Consider the following 17,762-nt stretch of genomic DNA (forward strand, 5'->3'; position numbering starts at 1 on the left):
TTTCTTACTTACAAAATAAGATTAAAATATTTATAAGGGCTATTGTTGATTCTGACATGAGATCATGTATATAAAAATATGTCTAAAGTTGTGAATACTATAAAATGCAAGTCATGAATATCATAGAATCAGTCACTTTAGTAGGCTCACCAGAGTTTTATAATTCCTACTAAGGTCAAAGCACATTTGTGATATGTTTGTTTTCAATTGTTACATGAAGTTCATGTAAATGTAGAAACTCCGTAAAATTGTCGTAACAGACCTTTTATTCTGGGTTATTTTCAAGAAAAGAAATGATCAGATTATATTAAAATTTCATCATTGTATTTATTCTTATTACATATGTTTTGATTAGTATTTAGTATAAACTACAAGGAGAAAGAGTACAGCTGTCTACAGCATACTAGGAATGGGTTTTAATCTCCTGACAGCATTATTGCTCTAACTTTTATCTCCTCCCTCGGTTGCCCAATCAGTTAACAGCTGTGATCCTCCCAAGCACTTAAAAGCTGGCTACAGCTATGTAACTCATGCAGTTTCTCTTTGACAGACTAAAGAAGTTGTACTGTGTTCTGATAAAACTGGCTTCAACAACCAACAGAACAATGGATTCTATGCTGACATTAACAACAGAAGAATCTGTTAAGAAGAGTAGTGTTAAAAAATATAAAATAATGTGTATTGTAAGTACAGTTCTGAATTTTAGTTCTAGCTGTGTAAATGTCAGTTTGTGTTGGTATTTCAAAGTAACGCTTTAAGTAATTATATTCAGGTTTGTCTCTAATGACAATTCTATTGGAAGTTAATATTTTTAATTGCATTCTACAAATAAGAAATTTAAGTAACAATGAATTATTTGATCCATTTACAAAGTCAGAATCTGTAACAGAATACTTTGCTGATTGTTATTACCTCAAGTAGGTAGTTATTTTATTTCATGGGTATTTTAAGAGAGTGAGATATAAAAATCATTGTATTTTATATTTTGGGTTATGCTATTGATTTGTATCCTATTTTACTTTCTTTAATCTCTTTGACTGTACTCTCTTTTTGATTCTTTCATATGTTAAGTAAGATCTTTTGTAAAAAGTTTTCTTCATTATTTTTCACTTTTTTCTTCGCCACAAACATTTGGGGGAAAAAAAGAGGTGCCTTGACTTTCTCACCACTCAATCCTTGTGTTCTACCTTAGTTTTTACTGTACCGAAGCCACACACTCCAAAATCAGTCACTCTCCCTGTGTTTCTCCTACTTGAGCCTCCGTAACAACAACACACAGACATCCTTTATGACTTTATCATTTCGAAGCATGTCTCCCCTTGATTCTGTGTTGGCATTGAGATTGCCACTTTCATAACTTTCTTCTTTTCTGTATTCTCGGATGCACTTCTTATTGTGCATTGCACATTCATGTTCCCAGAGCCCCGTCTTTGGCCTTCTGCTTTCACAATGTCTTCTACTGTGATTTTAAGGATTATATTCCTGGCCAAGAATTCCAAATAAGTCACTAGCTCTTACCTCTTGCTGAGTTCCTGCTACACAATTCCTAATTCCTGCTACTTGGCTCCTCATCCATATACCTGGACTCAAAACCAATTGCAGGCATGCCCTGCTATGACTTTCTCCATACTTTAGTTAATGACTAGTGATTCTGTTTCTTGGCCTCCTTTTCTGCCAATTCTTCAAAACAATCATCTACTCCTACTTCTTTATTTTACTTATTTCCTTAATGCCTTCCGGGCTTCACTCGCCTCCCCAGCAGACTTTGTTCTCTGGAGGAAGGTCTTCAGCTTCCAAGTTGGCAGATGCTGAGGACTCTTTTCTCTCTCAGTTTTCGGGATCCTTTGCCTTTCTCCTTTCTCTGGAGTCCTATCTCCTGCTTCATGAAGTTTCTTTTGATTTTCATGGTTTGGACCTTTCTGTTGCCCTATTATTTTAACTGTTGCTCCTTTACCTCCATGGCTGATTTCTCCTTTTCCTCCTGCTAATTAATATGTGGAGATTTTGTTTTCCCTGCCCTCCTCACTTTTATCTCTTTATCTCTATCCCTAATTATCTCTAAGCATGGACTTTTCCTCTCTGCTGGCTGTCACCTTTGTTTCTACTGTGCCCAGTAGATTTCTTCTTCTGAGTTTTAAGATTTCCTACCTCAGTGATCCACTTGAGATGAAAACTTGAAGCTCTCTAAAATTTCTTCTCTCTCTTATCACTAATGATTCAACCTTAGAACACTGATTTATTCTTTGTGAGAATGGGTTAGGTCTCAGACACCCAGGCTCATAATAAATGCTATTTTCTTACTCTGCGCTAGTACTATACACCTCATCTCATTTACTACCCACCTTTAGATAGAAAATCTGTTTGGAGAGGCTAATTAATTTTCCTGAGTTCAAGCAGTTGGTGAGCAGTGAAATTCCTTATTGCCTACAATGAATTTCAGTCACTTATGCTGATATTTGAAGCCTTGTATGACTTGATCCCAAAGGAAAGCTGCCATGCCATCAAGCTCTAGTTTGCTAGGCCTGCCCCTGTCTCTGAGGTTTTCTGTGATCTCTGAAAAGTTATTTTTTTAAAGGAGGTATTGGGGATTGAACCTGGGACCTCATACTTGGGAAGCAGGTGCTCATCCACTTGAGCTACATCCACTTCCCGATAAGTAATTTTTTGAAAACCTACCTGGACCTCAGGATCCTTGTCTCTACAATAAGGCCATTGGACTTAGATGTCTCCATTCCAAGATGCTTTGTGTGGAGATTGGATAGTTATTTTCAGTGTGGCATAACTGGGTTAGAATTCAAGCTCAACATCCATTTGTTACTGGGCAGAGTAGCAGCCCACGAGTCTCTCTTCAATTGTGAATTCCTCAAGGAGCCAATGAAACAATGTGTGTGAAGCACTGATTGCAGAGTGGCTTTTTCTTCTTCTTCTTCTTCTTCTTTTTTTTTAACTTTACTTGAAAAGTAAAATATAAAATAAAATAGCAGACAAAAAGACAGCGTAACAAATTGTGGAAGCATTAATTTAAAAAATCCTCTTCAGGCACATTTATCTTATTAAACCCTAAAAACAAACTCAGTTTTTCTCCAGTGGCCCCAAAAGATAAATAAATGACCACAGATTAAATTGCATGACCACTGTCTCCTTATTAATGAAGAAAATGAAAAAAAAAGCTTGATCATATTCACATCTCATAATATGAGTGACGTAAAGGAAACAAACAGTCCTTCTATTCTTTTACCCTTCTGGGAACTTTTGAACATGCTGTATAGATCTTTCATCATTTATTTTATTTTATCCTCCCCTTATTGATACAAGGCATCATCAAATCCTTGGGAGCAAAACATGTGTATCACAGATTTACCATCTCTGTATCCCTTTAGTGGATTATTAATGTATATAATAAAAACTAGTTTTTTCAAAAGAATAGTTTCCAAACTGCCCTAATGTTTCTAAATTGTGGCTTACATGAAAAATTTTAAAGGCATTTACTGCATTTCTAGTATCTTTATTCAGTCAACCTAAAGACAAATATTGGGTTCTTAGCAATTTTATGGGAGTCCAGAATATTCTCTCTCCATTTAGATAGCATAATTTAAAATATATTTGGACCCCAATATCAAAAAGCTTCTTCAGAATTAGATACCTATATTAAGCGATTATGAGAGATTAAAATTCTAACCTGATTTACCTTCAAGGAGCTTTCAGGGTATTGCAGAAAGCAAACCATAAATATATGAAACAAGTAAAACATAATGAAGAAAAAGCACTTGAGATTTAACATCACCAAGTTTTAAAGCATTCTAAGGAAAATTAGAAGCTGTTTATTTTTAAAAACAGAATTAGTGAATTTTTATTTATTTATATATTTATTTTTTAATTTATATATATATATTTATTTATTTATTTATTTATTCTCCCTACCTCCTTGTTACTTGCACTTGCTGTGTCTGTTCATCTTCCTGTGTTTCTTTCGGCAGCACCAGAAACCGAACCTGGGACCTCTGACGTGGGAGGGAGGCACCTAATTGCTTGAGCGACCTCTGTTCACTGCTTTGTCATATCTCTCATTATGTTTTTCTTCTTGTGTCTCTTGTTGCGTTAGCTTGCTGCACCTGCCCATTGTGCCAGCTCACTGTCTTCTTTAGGAGGCACCGGGAATAGAACCAGAGACCTCCCTTGTGGTAGGCAGGAGCTCAATCACTTGAGCCACATCTGCTTCCCAGATGCTGTTTATTTTTCCTGCAAGTTTGAATGGTGAAATGTCTTAAAGATAAGCTATAAACTGAGATATACCAATTTTTAATCTATACTGCACAAAGTTTATCACAGGGAAAGTTACCCAATGTTGCTTTGTAGTAATCCTGACCTTTGTCCTCTGTGGCTCCTGAGCATCATGGTAAGAGGTTAACTGCTGCTGATACTATTTAATAGTTGTTTATATTCACAGTCCTCTCTCCATTTAGTCTACTAAATAATTTCATATGCGGCAGGTCACTGACCCTTAGCTAACTTTGAGACTTGTTTTCATGGTATTTTAACATATTTTCTCAATCACAGGGTTTGTTTCTATTGTAAATGTTAGATGTGTTAATTTTCCAGTAGATTTTCAGAAGGAACACACACAAAAAATTGTCCCTATAGTTCTTTATTATCTAAGAAGACTTTGATGCGTTTTTGTTTTTCATGAAGGTTATTCTTTTTTTCAATTAATTATAACAAATGTAGGGGTAAAATAATTTCCTAAGTAATTCGAGTACACGTACACATTCCATTTGTATTCTTTATGGCCATAGATGCTACTCAAGCTCTATTGCCCAGCAATGATAACTTGACCTTAGTCGATGGGGAAAGAAGGCAGTGAAGAGAATCCCCTTTAATTATATCACAATTTAATTCTAGTCATAGCATAAAGCCCATTGCACAGAAGAGTTTGTCAGCAACAGTGCTAATGATGCAAACAACCTTTGATCAGATTACCTGAAATCATTTGTTTGAGCTATAGCTCAAAGTAGATCAATTTTCAATTAACTATCTGTACAATATATTCTTACATATGTTAAATATTCTCATTATCTTCTGATGCTGAAAACTAACTATTCCCTAGGAATGATTTCCCGGTTCTAGAATGCTTTTAGACTAATGACCTCCAAACAGGTGACCAATAAGAAAGATAAATGGACAAAGGTAAATGGCCCCAATGATTTTACTCTTACTTTAACTCAATTTGAGGTTATGTTCATTGAAACTAAATTATTTGAGTTTGAAGATCTATAATGAATGGTATTTAAAAATTCTTCCAAAACCTTCTTTCTCAATTCCAGGTATTAAATAAAATAACACTGTTAGGTCTTGTGTCCTGCATAACTAATATGCCATGAGTACTTAACGTTCTCTGATGGAGAGCGGTGATTTTGCATCTTTGTATATTTAACCTAAGTGGTAAAGGTCACCTTTCCTTTCTTGGAACAGGTTCTTCTTGCTTCGTTGGTGATTGTTTCACTAGGATTAGGCCTGGGACTTGGACTCAGACAACCAGAGGCACAAGGTATATACATCAGTGGTTTCTCAGAACATTTCCTTGTTCTTTCTCCTGGTCTCAACCAGTCACACCTGGCTCCCTGCCCCAAGCCTCCTCTTTCACCACGTCGCACTCTCCTTCCAGGCCTCTCCCCCTCACGTGCCCCGTTTATCAGGAGCCCAGACCTGTGTTCAGCGTTATCCATTGCCCTTGCTGGACTTTACTACTTCATCCTCATGCAAAATCCCCTGCTCCTTTGAGAGTCCTCTCATTTCATTGTTTTCTCCTGGCCTTCACAGAGGGTGTTGATCCCTGGATCAGTGACTCTTTCTGGCCCAGCTCCTACTGTTCTCATGAACATGTGATGGCCATCGGCCACTTGGCCTTGCAAGTCTTTGTTGCTCCACTCCCATGACCTTCCCCTCCTGTGTCCACCCCTGCACCTGTACAACATGTTTGTTTTGCTCAATCTCTGAAATCGCTTGTTAGAGCTTAGGTAGGCAGTGCCAAATTCTTGAACTCATAACAGTTTCATTTTTTTTTTTTCACATAAGAAGCAAAGAAAAATGAGATACATGCCCCCAAATACAAAATTACCTCACATCACTTTTCCATATTCCATTAGTATGAACAAAAAAAAACCCGTTTATAAATAACAAAAAAAAATTGAATAATCTTGTTATGCATTGCTTTGATATTTATACTAAGGGGAAGTATGAGGCCAAATGTTAGATAAGTCATTCATTCCACTTTCAATTTGGCTACCCTCTAGTTTGACTCAAGTGGGGAAAATCTTATCACTTCTTCATTAGGAAGACTCTTGTTGCAGTTAATGGACAATTCTGCAGGCAAGTTTTCACTTAAGAGTTTTATGTGCCAAGTTCCCCACTTATAACACAATGGAATTGAAAAGGTGAATTTTAGTTGGAATATTACTGTCTTCCCTTTGGCACTTGACCATTCTGAACTCTGGCGCCAGTCCCAGAAGTAACAAATGTTGGCAGGGATTTTGGTAGTAGTATTCTGGTGTTAGTGTGCAAAAGAGGTCGTCGTTTCTTGGATATTTTATCCTACAAATCACATAAGTTAACCAAGAAGGGCATGTGCTACTGTCTGAACAAAGCTTCCTAGGACTTCAGCTCTTCCGCTCGCTCCCTCCTTCCTTTCACACTCCTGCTGGCTGCCTTTCTGGAGGCCTTGCTCCTCATTCGCTCCCTTTCTTCAGTCTCTGCCCTCGTGGCATCGGTCCCTTCCTTCTCCCACCCTGACCTTGGCACATAAGCCCAGCCACTCTCTCAGCATCTTTAACATATCATCCCTTCATTCTTCAACCGTTTCTGTTTTCCTAATCCCCAACCCCAGACCATTTCCACCATTCCCTGCTCTGATTAACCCACCCTTAATTGGCAAACTTCTCTTTTTTCCCTAATGTGGGTTTATAAATTTCTGTATGTTTTAAAAGATTTACTATTTTAGGTGCACATGTTTTATTTTTTTACTTATTTTTCTACAATTGAGCACTGGCTATGGGCTAGTTACTACTGTAATTACTTGAAATGCAATGGTGAAGGAAAGAGACATAAATCCTTCAAGAAATTTACATTCTAGTATGGAAGACAGACATAAAAATACGAATAAGCAAAATATATACATAGTATTATAATGAAAGTGCTAAGGAAAAAATAAAATCTACAAAGGGAATTGTGTTGTATAGTGAGGGTGAAATGACTATTTTTTTTCTTTCATTTTTTCGTAAGAGAAGTTTTGGATTTACGGAACAATCATGCATAAAATACAGGATCAGCACATACCATCCTATTATTAACACCTTGCATTGGTGTGGTATATTTGTTACAATTGATGAAAGAAAAATTTTCACAATTAAACTATTAACTGTAGTGCATAATTCAACTAAGGGTTCACTGTGTATTGAAGTCTCATAGATTTTTTAAAATGTTGTATTACCATGTATACAACTTAAAATGTCCTCTTTTAACCACATTTAGATATATATTTAAATATGCTTATCAAAATAAACTCACAGTGGTTAATATAATGCAATTTAGTTTAATTTACCCTACACAATTTGGACCAAAAACTTGATACATATTTTAAGTTAAAAGAAGGAAAGATTTATAATCTGGCTTATTTTTCATCTATTACAAATATAATAAATATACTCTCTCTAAAGCTGTTAAAATAGGCATCAAGAACCATGAGAAGTTTACCTTTGGTTTACTTCTGAAAAATACCCAAATTGCACTTTAAAAGTTCGAAAGCAGATATAGCATTTTTGAAATGTTTCAGTGCCAGCTAGACTATAGTGTAGTGGGAATAATTTTTTGTGCAATATATGAAACAACTACAATAGTTACCTGATTTAGTTAAAATAGTATTTTATTAATCTTACAAACCAAGATTATAGTAATTCCTTAAATCTGAGTTTTAGGGAGATCCAGATCCATGCTGGAGCTAGCTCATACCAACTCATGGGAGATGGTTGTACACAACTCTTCCCACCTCCACTTTCATTGATGTCATGTTGGTAGTTTGAAATTAGCATGATGGGAGTGTTTATATCCTGGGAATTTAAAATACCACAAATCACAACTGTGATTTATGACAACTGTGTGACCCAGGGCCAGTTATTAAACTTTTACCAGCATACCACCAGATGATCCTATTTTTTTTTCTTTTCTTTTTTAATTGTCTTTTTTTAAAAAAGATAAATAGCTCACACAAAATGTTACATTAAAAAACATAAGATGTTCCCATATACCCCACTACCCGCCCCACCCCTGTTCCTCCTGAAATAACCTTTGAATAAAGAGCTGAGGGAAGTGAGAACGACATGGGGTCATTTTGGAGAAGAACATTTCAAACAAGAGGAAATGCCAAGACCTGCAGCAGTATCTTGCTTGACATGTTTCATTCAAGGAACAGCAAGAAGTCCAGTCAGTTACAACTGAGAGGACTAGGGGCAGGGTTGTCATAAAATGAGATCTGTCAGGTCAAGGATCAGCTGTAGGTCAAAGTCTGGTCTTTGGCTGTCATGAATGAGATGGAAGTGATTGGAGATTATGAGTAGAGGAATGACATGATCTGAGGTGCTTTTCAGCAGGATCACTGGGGTTGCTATGTTATGAATAGATGGCAGGGTGACAACAGATGTAGAGAGACCAAATAGGGAATTCTTTCAATGATCCCGACAAGAGTTATGGCTTAGATCAGGGTGGTAGAAATGGAGCTGGTAAGAAGTATTTGGACTCTAGATGTGTTTTGATATGGTAAATAGGTTTTGTTGACAGATAGGATATGGGGTGAGAGAGAGAAGAAACGAATGTCCCCAAGATTTTTGGCTTGCACAACTGGAAGACTGGAGTTTCCACTATTGAGAAAACTTCTGTAGGAGGAGCTGGTTTGGGGCAAAAATCATTTGGAGCTCATTTGTAGAAAGATTAAATTTAAAGTATCTACAAGATGTCCAATGAAGAAGTTTAAAAAGCAGTTTTGGGTATATGGGTCTGGCTTTTTGAGGAGATGTCCTGCTTGGACTCATGATGTGGTGGTTATTAGCATCATATCTGGGATTTAAAACCATGGGACAAATACTGACATTAAAGGATTGGAGATATTAGGAAAAAAGAAAAGCACAGAAAAAGACCAGGAGGGAGTATTAGGAATGCAGGAAGAGAGTCAGGCAATTGTGTCCTGGAAGCCAGAAGTGTTTCAAGTAGAACAAGGAATGTAGAAATGTAAAGATCATTTCTGTAAAAGGTATTATCATTTAATATATATGCTTAGATATAGATTACCTTTTTCTCTGAGTATTTTATTTTTAAGATCTATGTAAATGAATGCACCTATGCTTATACTTTTGTCTACTACCCTTTGGCATGTGTCTAGTGTGTTATTTGACCTATTCCCTCTCCCACTGCTGGACATTCAGGTTGACTTCTTCTTTTTTTTTTTTTTTTACAGATTTATTTATTTATTTAATTCCCCCCCTCCCCGGTTGTCTGTTTTCTGTGTCTGTTTGCTGCATCTTGTTTCTTTGTCCGCTTCTGTTGTCCTCAGCGGCATGGGAAGTGTGGGCGGTGCCATTCCTGGGCAGGCTGCACTTTCTTTCCGGCTGGGCGGCTCTCCTTACAGGGTGCACTCCTTGTGCGCGGGGCTCCCCTACGCGGGGGACACCCCTGCGTGGCAGGGCACTCCTTGCGCGCATCAGCACTGTGCATGGGCCAGCTCCACACGGGTCAAGGAGGCCCGGGGTTTAGAACCGTTGACCTCCCGTGTGGTAGACGGACGCCCTAACCACTGGGCCAAGTCCGTTTCCCTCAGGTTGACTTCTGTTACCCACTATGACATTAATCATGTAGGTTCCTGTATGGACTGGTGTGAGATTTGCTTTATCATATTTCCAGGAATGGGATTCCTGGATCTTAGGGTTTACTTCTTCTTATCTTGGCTCAAAAACCCCTGATTGCTTATTAGAATGGCTTCCTTTACCATCACAATGCATCCTACCATCCTTGGCATAATCTGGCTCTCTAATTTTTGGCAGTGTGAAGTTGGGTATAGAGTCATATATTTTGTTTTAATTTCTTTCTCTGTCCTCCTGCTCCAGTCTATCTTGGTTGCTCTCCTGGTTTGGTATATAGTTGATGTTTCCCTTAGCCTATTTTACTGGTTCCTATGATTTTCTCAGGCTCATATTCTGCTCTTTTGTTTGACTTGATCATTCTGTTAAAGAACACCCTTCGATACCTTCCTAAGAAAGGATGCTTGGCAGATATTGCTTAAGTTCTTGCCTACCAAAAGACATCTTTATCATCCCAATCTAACACTTGATAAATGGGCTAGATTTTGAATTCTAGAATGAAAAATATTTGCCTCCAGAATTTGAAGATACCCTTGTCCTATCTTATATAGTTTCTAGTGTTTCTTTTGAGAAATTTGATACCTTTTTGATTCATGATCCATTGTAGATTGCTCATGATCTCTTTCTGGAAACTTTAAGTATCTCTCTATCTCTCTTGATCCACTGAGGTAAGTTTTGCCCTGGGAAACTTGGTAGGCAATTTTGATATAACATCCAACATTCAGTTTTGGGAAATTTAAAAATAAAAATATGATTCCTTTAATAACATTATCTCCATTTTCTCTATTTTCACTTTTATTAATAGATACTTCCACTGGTTAAAGATACAGATTAATCTTGTAAATCTTTTCTCTGCTATTTTTTATCTCTTTGTTTTATTTCTGGGATATTTTCTTACCTCTATTACCTAACTCCTTGTATTACTTTTCAATTGCTATGTAACAAAATACCACAAATCTATTATCTTATAGTCTCTGTGGGTCAGACGTCTGGTACCTTATGTCAAGATTCTCCACTCAGTATCTAAAATCAAAGTGTTTCCCAGGGCTGAAGTTCTCACATGAGGATTGGGGATCCTTTTCCAAGTTCAGTTGTTATTGACAATAATCATTTCATTCTCATGCTTTCCTTGTGGTCCCCTTTATCTTGCCATGCTTCAAATCTTTTTCACCTTCTGCCGCATCTTTCTGACTTCTTCGTTTTGCCCTCTTTAAAGGGCTAATTTGATTACATTGTGCCCAACCAGATAATCCAGCTTTAGCACCCTACTTTAAGGTCAACTAATTTGTATTAATTACTAATCAATTACATCTGCAAAGTCCCTTTGTCATGTAAGGTAATGTATTCACAGTCCCAAGGATCAGAGTCTGGGATCTCTTGGGAACCGTAATTCTCTCTACCACACTCATGAGCTGAAATTTTCATAACTGCTTTTTCGGTTTATTTCGAAGACTCTTCTGTTACTTCCTTTTGAAAAAAAATTGCAACTTTCTTATTTCACAGATGCAAAAACTTTCTTCTCTAAAGATCACAATTTTAGTTGTGTATGTGTTTAACTCTTTTACTCCCTAGACTTTTTCCTCTCAACCAAGTTACTTTTCTTGTTTTGTTTTGTTTTTTTGGTTTTTGCCTGCTATCCTGCTTTCCTCAAATGTCTTATGACCATCTTTTTGTCTTTAAGAGTTGGGTGGGAGGTGGGGTGGGAAAGGTACTATTCCATATCCAAATTTTCAGCCAACTCCCCTATGTTTAACCTTGTGCCTGTTCTCCCCACTCTCACCTAGAGGGCCTGGGTCTGGGACCCTCCTGGAGCCCTGGGGGAAGTACGTGGTTCCCTTCTCCTGGGTCTGTCTCCCCTTAGGTTCACAGTTGTAGCTTCCTTCATTCTGCCATCCCTGTCTACCAACCCTTTTTCCTGCTTCCATTTTCTATTCTTAGATTTGAGCTTTTAGGCTTTTTTATAAACTGTCTTTCCACCTTTTCTTTCTATGGGATTTGAGGAGATTGGAAGATGTACAAACCTGCTGATATGAGGAGAATGAGGGTTATGAGTGGGGTAAGGATGGGAATTAACCATGAAATCCAGGGTGGGTTGTGAGTTTTATTCAATGATACTAAAAGTCAGTTTAGGCATAAGAAGCGTTTACAAAGACAAACATGGAGTTTTAGCGGAAATACGCGACTTTAGGTTAACTGTGGTTTCATAAAAAATGTTTTTGAGTATTTTTATTTTTCATGTATTTAAGATTCCCAACCAGTAGGGCTGTATAAGCCTACAGTTAAAGTGATTTTATTTTTCTTAGTTTGTATAGTTTAAGGCATAGGCAACAATAAATTATTATTACTTTTCATTTTGGGCTGTAGGGCAGCTGGCATTTCATATAGGGCATTTATAATTTTTAGGCAGCAAATAGTAGCAGGCTGGTTACAAGAGTCCCATTGCAGTGTTTGCAGTAGTGAAAGCATACCTTGCCCCTCTGTAGAGTGGGAGGGGACTGATGTACAGTTGTTGGAGTGAGTACAACGAATATCCGTGATTGATGTTCATGAGCTGCTGGTGAGCAACAGGCAGCTGAAGCGTTGCTATAGAGTTAAGTAGACATGATGTCCATTTTTCTTGCGGAGCCATTCTGCTGTTTTGCAAGTTTTAGTGGTGTGAGTCTGGATCTTCATGAGAGTATCTGCTTTAACAGTCTCAAGAGGCGTGTTGGAGGCAGTTACCTGCTGCTGCTGGCAGGCATTTCAAATGTCTTTCCACAGATTTCTTCTTCACAAAGGATGGTTTACAACAGTTATTGCTTCTGTCTTGTAGTATTTGCAATTTACTTCCGGATAGAGATGACCATTTTCAGAGTGATTAGACACTAATGCCTTAAGCCTTTTACTTGCAACAGGGCAAGTACACAGTTTCTGTTTTTGTGTTTGTGTGTGTTTTTTTAGTTAAGGGGGTATATAGTAATTTGTCCCTTTTTACAATTGTGACTACACTCCAAGGGGTATTTGTTTTGAGTGTTGCTTCTACCACAAACTCTACCTAATGTTAATGTTGGTGCTGGCTGCTGTTAATTTACGGGGTAAGTTAGAGTCACCCCCTTTACTGCTAGAGTCTGTGTTATTGTTTTAAAAGCAGCTGCTGGGGCCAGGGGCGGGGATCTTATTTCCATGCACAATTTTTTCTGATGAACACATACAGTGATTTTAACATCTGAGTTAAATGAGGGATGAAGGGTTTTCAGTACCCCAGCAACTCTAAAAAGGTTTTTAATTGTTTTGGAGTTTGTGATGTGGGAAAACATTATACTTTAAGAGCACTTAAGAGTTTGACAGAGTACAAGGATGTTGCTGTTTGTCACAATTGTTTGCCTATTTCAGGCTCTTAAGATATTTTTGTTTCTGGTGTTTCTTTTAATTCTATAAAAAGAATTATTGGTTAACATAATATTATTAATATAATGAAATAGGGTTATAGCTACAAGTTTTTTCCCATGCAGCCAGATTTTTTGTCTCCAGACCAGGACAGGTGGTTGGGCTATGCACATGGCTCGGGGAAGCACAGCAAAATCCCCTCTTGGCTTTTTCACACGAAGGTGAATGCAGGCTGCTTTGACTTGCCTGAGCTGATATTAAAGAAAGCTTTAGTAAGTTTTAAAACAAAGTGATAGTGACATAACTGGCAACAAATTACCAATATTTGGGACTGCTGCATATAGCAGTGATGTTATTTTAATTTATTAAAAGAGGTTGTTTCTGTGACACATGCTATTTTTTTTTCAAGGTGAAAGAATAAGTCTTTTGTAACAGTTAGAAATAAAAACATATTATTCAGAATTTGGTTTTGAGAAAGCAAAATATTAAAAGTTGTCAGGTTTGAACATTATGTTCTTTTTAAACAGCCAAGGAAATAATAAGGTTAAAGTACAAGAAGCTATTTTGATAAAACAGATTTTCTTTGTTGTTGTATTTTTTGTACACTGACTAAAACAGATTGATTAACAAAATTAAGAACAAAATTTTAACTTTGCATTGGTATACTATTTGGTAGACCCATCAAACCTTACTCAATTTTAACCATATAAATTCCTTTTCCGTGCACCTTCTGCACTTTCTGTATTCTTTCAGGTTTTGTCCCACATTTTATTCTTTCTTAATAACCAGCCATTTTATCTTAGGACAAAATAACTTTTTTTCCCTTAACAATGAAAACATATTCTATATACCTTCTATGCTTAAGTTACGAACATGACTTTGGAAACTATTTCAAAGCAAACCTCTTACAACATACAAATACCATCAAAATTAAACAAATGTATCAGATTAATGATTTAATTTGGTTGTAACTATTTTTATCATTTCAAATTAGTATCCATATTTATTTATTAATATAAGCACTTATTTAATTTTTGGCCATTTGAATAGACCTCTTTTAATGAGTTTCATTTGTCAGTTCAATATTACCATCTGGAGGTATCAAAATATACACTGAACAGACAAACACAAAAAGAGTTAGGAAACACTAAAACATAAAGCTCATCAACTTGACTCAATTCTTACTCCTTTGATATGGCTGTTTTTAAGCTTTCCATTACTTCACATCTTTGAGTTTACCGTTTTTAAGATTTTTTCTGTAATCAGTATTGCCTGTAATATGCAAGTTTGTTCTTGGAAACACTTTTATTAGTAATCAGCAACCACTTAGGACGATTTGAGCAGTATAAATGCATTTAAGCTCTGTTCAGATAGATAGACATTTAATATATGTATTTTGGATTATTGCTCTTTAGGAATACCCTTAGACAGACTTAAAGTTCAGGAATAAGTTAAAAGCTTGCTTGTGAGAGGAGAGTAATTGTAGGTTTGATACTTTGAAAGGTGTCAAAAGAGACAGGATATTGGGGTTTTAATGGGATGTGGGTCAGAGTTTTTAGTTGAACTGTGACTGGTTTGTGATGGGCAGCAATGATAGGAATTTCAATGTGTTTCAGATTTCTGGATTAACAGAGCTTGATGGGAAAAGGGAGAGCAGAGGCGGGAGTGAGTGGGTGAACAGGTGGCTTTTCAGTCGGGATTGTGAGGGGTTGTAAAACTATTCCATTGAGATCGAGGAGTGAGTTAAGGGTATGGGGAATTTGGGAGGGACAGAATAAATGGTTTTTGTATTAATAAGAAATGAAATTTTCTTACTTGCCATCATCAGAGTTACCTGAGGTTTTGCTTTGGAGATGGGCATTGGGTCTTGTGTGGTTCCTGGGCACCTTCAGCCACGACCAGAGGGCCAGTGAATGAACCCAGAACTGGGCATTCTCGGAGCCAGTGAAGGCCAGTAATGGCCGGTGACCAAACTCAAAACCAGGCGCCCCAGAGCCAAGAAGGTCAGGCAATGGGGACAGTTCCCCAATGCCAGAGAGGATCACTGACCTAGTGCTAGGATTTCCAGGCAGAGGAAAAATGGACAGGATCCTCCAGAGAGGTTCCAAGACTCACCCAAAGGCAAATCTGTGTCTGGTATTATATGGAAAAGCTACAGTGGCAAGGTGGAGGATCACTACTGATTTGGCCTGCCTCAATGAGGCCTCCCGGGTTTTGGCACCAAAATGTTAGGTCCCAGGTTCAAGGGGCTCAGAGACAGACCAAGATTCAGGCAGGAGTTTATTAGGTTGCCATCAAGGTGGGGGTCTGAAGAGAGACTTCAGTCCATCTGACAGAGCTGGGGAGTACCTTTTGAAGTGGTGGAGTTGGGCAGGGTTGGAGAGGGGCACAAAGATATGGGGTGGAAAAGTGCCATGCTAGCTGTTCTCAGGGTAGGAAGTGACTTTCTGAGGCCTGCCTTATTGTTGGGGGAGAAAATGTCTTGTGGTTCAGCAGACGTGTGAAAGGAGGAGGGTCTAGAACGGGATATCTGGTGTCTGAGCACATACACATTCAGGAGGCAAGATGTTACATTCTAACATCCCCTACTATGTGATATGTACTCAGTATGTAAATATGAGATCTTGAATAACTTCTATGCTTTGGATTTCTTATTTCATTTGCTCTACAGGCAGCTGTAGGAAAAAATGCTTCATTTCATCCTACAAAGGACTGGAGGGCTGCCGATGTGACATGGGATGCAAAGACCGAGGCGACTGCTGCTGGGATTTTGAAGACACCTGTGTGGAATCAAGTAGGAATCCTCAGAATATTTTTATGAGGATGTTGGTTGTGCTACCATAGATGTCCTCACCCAGACATCTTGTACACAGGATTGATGATTATCATTTCCCTTTTCCAGTGCTAAACATAGAGACCACTTTTTATTTAACTGAGGCTGAGGAGTAACAGTCTACAGCACATGGAATGCTATACAACTACATAAGTTTTGATGGAGTTTTATTGTGGCTTAAAGTTTACCATCTCATGGAGCTTCATTTGCAGTGGTTCTCACACTTCAGGGCTGTCTTAGTTTGCCAGGTGCGCTGTAACAAAGTCCCTCAGACTAGCTGGCTTCAGCAACAGAATTTATGGCCTCATACTTCTGGAGGCTAGAAGTCCAAAGTCCAAATTCCAAGTGTGAGCAGGGCCATGCCTCTTTTAAAGAGGAGAATCTCTTCTGTACCTCCCCCTGGCTTCTGGTGGTGATGAGCAATCCAGAGCATCTCTTTGTTGGGTGAGACATATCTCAGTCTCTGCCTTTGTCACATGACCTTAACTCTTTCTATCTCTGTCCACATTTTCTCCTTATAAGAACACCAGTCATATTGGATTAGAACCCACCCTAATCCAGTTTGGCCTCATTTTATCTAATATCCTCCAAGATCCCATTTTCAAATAAATTCACATTCATAGGACCAGGTGTTAGAACTTGACCATATCTTTTTGGGTACACAATTCTATCCATAACTGTCTGCCTTCTAGACACCAAAAGGCCACGTCCTTCCCATATGCAAAATACATTCACCCTATCCCAAAATCTCAAAAGTCTTCAGTAACAACTCTAAGTCCAAAATCTCATCTGAATTAGTTAACTCTTTTTTTAAAGATTTATTTTGTTTATCTCTCCCCACCCCCTTGTTGTTTGTACTTGCTATATCTGTTTGTCTTCTCTGTTTCTTCTTTGTTTCTTTAGGAGGTTCTGGGCACCAAACCCAAACCCGGGACCGCTGATGTGGGAGGGAGGCACCTAATTGCTTAAGCCACCTCCATTCCCTGCTTTGTTGTGTGTCTTGTTATATTTTTCCTCTTGTTTCTCTTGTTGTGTCATCTTGTCACTTCAGCTCACCATGCCTATCTGTTTTGCCAGCTCACTGTCCTGCTCATCCTCTTTAGGAGGACTGGGATCCTCTGCTCCCTGCTTTGCTGTGTCTCTCATTATGAGTTTCTTCTTGTGCCTCTTGTTGCATCATCTTGTTGTGTCACCTTGCTGCTCCTGCAGTCACGCCCACTTGCTGTCTTCTTTAGGAGGCACTGGGACCAAACCTTAGACTCCCATATGGTAGGTGAGAGCCCAATTGCTTGAGCCACATCTGCTTTCCTGAATTAGTTACTCTTATGGTTCATCCTGGGGGCAAAATTCTTCTCCATCTGTGTACTTAGAAAACCTGGGAAACAATTTATCTGCTTCCAAATTACAATTGTGGGAGAGGCATAGGATAAACATTCTAATCCCAGAAGAGGAAAATTGGAAGGAAAAAGCAAGTCCACAGCAGGTCCCAAGCAGGTCCAAAACCCAGCAGGGCAAAAATCCCTTAGATTTCCATTAGATTTCAAGGTCTTAGAGTAAACTGTGGCTTGATGTTTTGTCTTCCAAGGCTGACAGAGCAGCAGCCTCACTCTCTCAGAACACTTGTGTGGTGATCACATCCTCCACAAACACCCAGGTGGTGGCCA

The 17,762-nt window shown here is 38.2% G+C and overlaps 1 protein-coding gene across 1 annotated transcript in view; it reads left to right on the top strand.

The window, feature by feature from the left end:
- Positions 1-535: 535 nt before the first annotated feature.
- The window catches only part of ENPP3 (ectonucleotide pyrophosphatase/phosphodiesterase 3), a 95,305-nt gene continuing 78,078 nt past the window's right edge, over positions 536-17,762 (top strand). Inside the window, exons 1-3 of the mRNA XM_004450132.4 lie at positions 536-683; positions 5,470-5,545; positions 15,937-16,059. Of these exons, the coding sequence (XP_004450189.2) occupies positions 606-683; positions 5,470-5,545; positions 15,937-16,059 (277 nt within the window). The 5' untranslated portion in view covers positions 536-605. The remainder of the gene's footprint in view (positions 684-5,469; positions 5,546-15,936; positions 16,060-17,762) is intronic.

The sequence above is a fragment of the Dasypus novemcinctus genome, chromosome 11 (genome assembly GCF_030445035.2).
Source record: "Dasypus novemcinctus isolate mDasNov1 chromosome 11, mDasNov1.1.hap2, whole genome shotgun sequence".
NCBI classification, from domain to species: Eukaryota; Metazoa; Chordata; class Mammalia; order Cingulata; family Dasypodidae; genus Dasypus; species Dasypus novemcinctus.